This window comes from Eucalyptus grandis, chromosome 2, assembly GCF_016545825.1.
Source record: "Eucalyptus grandis isolate ANBG69807.140 chromosome 2, ASM1654582v1, whole genome shotgun sequence".
Classification (NCBI taxonomy): Eukaryota; Viridiplantae; Streptophyta; class Magnoliopsida; order Myrtales; family Myrtaceae; genus Eucalyptus; species Eucalyptus grandis.
Window position 1 is genome coordinate 54,058,011 of NC_052613.1, and position 5,141 is coordinate 54,063,151.

The following is a 5,141-nucleotide window of genomic DNA, read 5'->3' on the forward strand; positions in this document are numbered from 1 at the left end:
TTAAATGTTCGTGATAAGTCTTATGACTTGATTATAATTTTTGAAAATTTTAAGATTTAATTGCACTTTTGTAACAAGTTTTAGAACAAAAGTCAACTTACCCTGGTGTGTAAAGAACTTTTTCTTTATTTGATTACGATGAAAGAAACACGACCGAAGAAGATCTGTTCTTGTGACTTGAGAAACAAAATATATTTTCTTTTTTTTTTCTTTTTTTTGTTCCTTAACAAGGGGAAGGGACGCTAGTTAATGACACTATTTTTCGAGATCTTCCCTTCTAAAGAATACACATAGATCTCACCCTGGTGATGGAGAAATGACAGAAATAATTGACATCTCCTTTCCTTCCCCTTCCTATACATCTTCAGATAGGCAATCCGAATTGAACATGCTTCGTTTTAGCTTCAACGTATTAAAACTTTTACCACCGAAGTTTCAAGAGAAAAATAATCACTCGGGCCGCCAATTTGTCATCAGTTCTGAAACTCATCAAAGTATCGATCTCTAGAAACCTAAAGATGCATAACGTAAGCCAACATGGAGGTGTCAATAATACATGTTATCTTCTGTACTTGATAAATTTGACAAAAATTTTGCCAACTCTCCCGCCACCTTGACGTTTGCATCACCAAACTCGCCTTGGAAGACATGTATGAATGAGGCCTTTCGGATTAAGCCTAAGTCATTCCGGATCTAAACTATATGAATCATGAAAAACATAGTACCTAACAGGAAATGGGAATAAACATAGTACCAAATGAAACGTAACTATCACATACCGAAACAGAATAAGAAGCCAACTTCACCCCTTCAATGGAAACAAAGAACAGTTCTCTCTGTTACCAATAACAGAGAAACAGAGTACCCAACAATAGTGAAGAAACCTCAATTGATCACTTCAATGGAAGATAAACTCATCCAGAGAAGCTAATAATGTGAGTTGGTTCTGAAAAAGAAAATCAGTTTTCCCTTGAGTACAAAGCTTATTTCACTTGGAGCAATCTTTCCCTAAAAGCTCTTCAGCCCAGTAAATCTCTTAAAACACCCAAGAATAAGAAGACTGTAGTGTCCTATTTGATCACACTCCAAAAAGAATTACTGCTACAATCGAGGCATATTGAGAGAGCCTACTTCAGTTGTGCATCATAGAAAGAAAATTTCTGCATTTGGGGGTGTGATATCACCAAACCCGTCCAAGACTTCGACACAGCAAAAATGTATTTTAAATCCTTATTAACGATAGTGAACTTGGAAAACAATCCCATCAGCCTAAATTCTATAACCCAACGGACTTCTCGAACTTCTGGATTTGGTTGAGGAATATCCAAGTCATCTGCAAAAGCAAACATCAACAAAAAAAATTTAGTTATCGACATCGATGAACAATTACAAGTGGCAAGCATCCATGCGTGGCCGAGTGTGCACAGAGAGAGAGAGTATACCATCACATGAGGCGCAATTCTAACACAGTACACAGGGAAGCCAGTGTAAAATTTGAGAGGCCCTCCTGCTTTCAAGGTCTTCATTGCACAATCCAAGGAGCCAGTGTATGGATACTTTCCCTCAGCATCAGGTTGCATTTTCTGAATTTGGGTTTTGACGTAATCGAAAGGTAAACTGCAAGCTGCAGCGAAGAAACCTGAAACAGTACTAGCCCCTGCAAAAGTATGCAATGAGATGAAACATTAGCATCAGAATCAACTCAACCAGCTGATATTAAAGTAACTGGTGTACATGATCCATAAAAAGCCTGGACGCAGTTGCTTTCTTGGTAGCACCAGGAAAATTTCCGCGGAACACTAAATGTTAGCATTTTGCAGGACAAAGAAATTAATATTCACTACCAATTACAAAAAGGGACAGAAAAATATATATATATATCTAAAGAGCATGATTGGAAGCCAATAAAGCCCTTGCCTCACTCCTAGAACAAATCTTCAGATCTCTCACTTTCGCAGAACTATGATCATACTTGTGGATGTATAGAAGAAAGCCATAGAGGAAAGAGCTAAAATGACTTTTTTACCAAGTGCCCAAAACTAGGAGGCTTCAGCATGTACCATTTATCCTAAGAACCTATTCTGTGGATTCTCCAAAGAAAAAAGGAAAGAAGCACACCAAGGGGAGAACATTAGATTATACGGAGGATATCCATCTAAAACTTCTAAACTGGAAAGCTTGTGGTTGACTTAGGGGCCTTCCTAGGTGAACCCCAGCGGATTCTAGTATTCGCTACAGTCTCTTCATGTGAAGAGTATAACAAAATAACAAGAAAAAGCTATCATTTTTTAAGCAGGACGCATACAGAAAACTCTGTTTGGCTTCTTGATACATATTACTGATTAGACCAGGTCACTAATCACAAAATATAACACCACTATAAATGATGCAGAAAAACTTTGAGATCACCTACCATAGGGCTCCTATGGTGTTTCAAAGTCAAGTGTCACCAAATCGCAAACTTCACAATACCTGACCTCAACGAATAAGGAATCCCTTTTTGAAATGACAAGGACATGCATATGCCTAGTGCTGTGAGGTTTATCTCATTGAGCTTTTGTATGTTCAAGCGACTTAATGCAGCTTTTCAGTGTAATTGTTCCTTGATTCTTCTAGTGGAACAACATGTTATCCTTGCATAAGCTTTACAAACTCATCAACCAACCAATCTCATGTGATCATACTATGGTGCTTGCAGTGCATCTCCAAGCACAGAACATCATCTATGGCCTAAATGAGTTGGTAAAAATGCAAATGACCACATGATTTGTCTATAATTTGTCTATCTGATGTAAATGACCATTGTAGTAAACTTGGTATTAATTTTTATTGCCCAGCAAGTTACAGTATGGTTCTTGCTCCCTTGACTCCACTCAACACCAACTTAACAGAAACTTAAAAAATCTGAAGGTAATTCAAACTGGACAGTTCCATCAGAGTTTAGAAACTTATGGACTAGGACATAACTTCACATTTCAAGGAAGATATTTACTTCAACAAAATGCTCTGGTTGTCATAAATTGCTAATATGGCTAACAAACATGATCATTACTTTGAGTTGGGACCCAGGGTTGAACGTTGACCTATCACCCTCACATCATTGAGGGAGAAATTCAGAATATAAGAGGTGCCAAAGGGCCAAAATTGTAGACCAAATAGCCCGAGTCATAAATTCTCATATCATCACGCCAGAGGGCAGAAATTCAGTTTGTCACTCTTTTAAATAGAATACAGATAAAAAAAAAAATAATAATAATAATAATAATACAGTATAGCAAGATGGTTTGAGGAGACTTTAAAATGTGTTCACAACCATGCAACTAACAAAATGAATAAATTCTTCCGAGGGAGTCACATTTACAGGCATTCAATTTCAATAAGTTTCTGCTCAAAAATATTAAAGAGATAGCATTTTATTATATATAACAACTGGCACAAAATAATCTCCTTACCCAAAACGGTAGCACCTTCACCAAAACCAAGTGAGTCCTTGAAAAATTCAACACCCTGATCATAGGATGCCAGCATTCCCATATTCAAAGCCATCGCTCTCACAACAGTAGGGCCAGCTCCCTTCCAGAGTGCCAAAACTCCCTCATCACCAACAATGCGGTAAAGAGCATGGAAGGCATTGGTATAATGCCGCCGCTGAGCCGCAGGCAACGTGGCATCGGCTTGCATACGGATAAGAGCTAAATCTGCCGGACTACCAACAGAAGCTCCAATAGCACCAGCAGTCAACCCACACAAGGCCTTCTGGTATAGAGGTAAAGGCTTCCCATCATTGGCTTCAATAGCTTTAGCAGTCAAAATCCTAGCAGGAGGGAAATAAATTATTAAGCAATGGTTACAGGCTAAAGAGAAGAGAGAGTGCTGAGCTAATTGAGCAACAAAATTAAACAAACAAGACTCATACAGGCACAATGTGCGAAACGTTCCATCAGAGGTACTGTATGACAAAATACTTGCAAAATCACCTGAATGATCCAAGCCGGGCAGTGGTATAGGTGGCTTGTCTAAGCAGACCAGCAGAAAGTCCCTGCTCAAACGGATCATTATTAGAACCAGTGAGCAGATCAAGTCACAGCTCGAGCGAAAAAAATGCAACAGAGCCCCTCTCTAGATTACTAACGACAGTCGCAACGACAAGACTCCAGCTTTCACACTTAAACAAGACCAGAAGAGCCAAATACCTTGTAGAAAGCGCCCATGCCCTCTTCCTTGAGCATGTTCCTCGTCACCTGACCAGCCGATCCCTGACCCAATTGAATCCTCACCTGCACACCAAACCACAATCAAAAACCCAAAAAGACGGCCCAATCCGAGCGCTCAGCCATAGATCTGGAGCAACGGACCGATCCCATTCCAACACAAACCGAAATGCGTTAACCGAAGAGAACAAATCTGAGCAGAACCGTCACAGGTCACGCCGAGCAGACCGACCCCAAACAAAACCCCCATCGCGAGCGCGCGCGAGGCGACGAAACCAGCAGATTCAACAGGAGAGATCAACGAATGAAGCGCGAAAGGGAAGGAAAAACGCGAGCGATCTCCCGTCGGCGGGGCGCCATTCTCCGGTGCCTTTTTACCTTGATCATGTCGATTGGCTGTATGACGCAGGTGGCGAGCATGCCGGAGGCGCCTCCATTGACGAAGGGCTTCACGGTCGGCCACACGCCGGCGGGCTTCGGCTTCTTCTCCTCTCCCATTCCTTCTTCGGTTCGGATCCTCACCGGAGATTCGACGCAGCGACGACGGCGGCGGCGGAGAGAGAGAGAGAGAAGAAACCGAGGGACCTTCCTGCGTTGTTACAGAGGGAGCTGAGGGATGGGGGGAAGGTGACCACTATAAATATTATATATACGAATTTAAATTAAAAAGAAAAATGAAAAAAGGAGTGGTAATTAACCACCAAAAAAAGGCCCCTTTTTCTCCAGCTTCTTGTGAAAATGGGAAAAACTATATGCTGTTGCCAAAATGTTTTTCTTTTTCTTTTCTTTTTTCAACTTTTGGGAAATGCGCTGGTGTTCGCCCTCCGATTTTGCGTAAATTACGATGTTGCAACCTTCCTTTTCTTTTCTTGTACGCTAATCAAAGTCGTGAGAACTCGAGCGTACCCTTTATTGAATATCCTGGCTGGT

The 5,141-nt window shown here is 40.8% G+C and overlaps 1 protein-coding gene across 1 annotated transcript; it reads right to left on the reverse strand.

The window, feature by feature from the left end:
• Positions 1-786: 786 nt before the first annotated feature.
• Positions 787-4,829, reverse strand: LOC104433771 (mitochondrial dicarboxylate/tricarboxylate transporter DTC). Its single transcript, XM_010046637.3, has 6 exons — positions 4,590-4,829; positions 4,194-4,277; positions 3,978-4,039; positions 3,453-3,814; positions 1,443-1,657; positions 787-1,333 (listed from the first exon to the last, which is right to left on the reverse strand). The coding sequence occupies exons 1-6, from the start codon at positions 4,707-4,709 to the stop codon at positions 1,277-1,279; spliced, it is 900 nt and encodes a 299-aa protein (XP_010044939.1). The 5' UTR covers positions 4,710-4,829; the 3' UTR covers positions 787-1,276.
• Between the last annotated feature and the right edge of the window lie 312 nt (positions 4,830-5,141).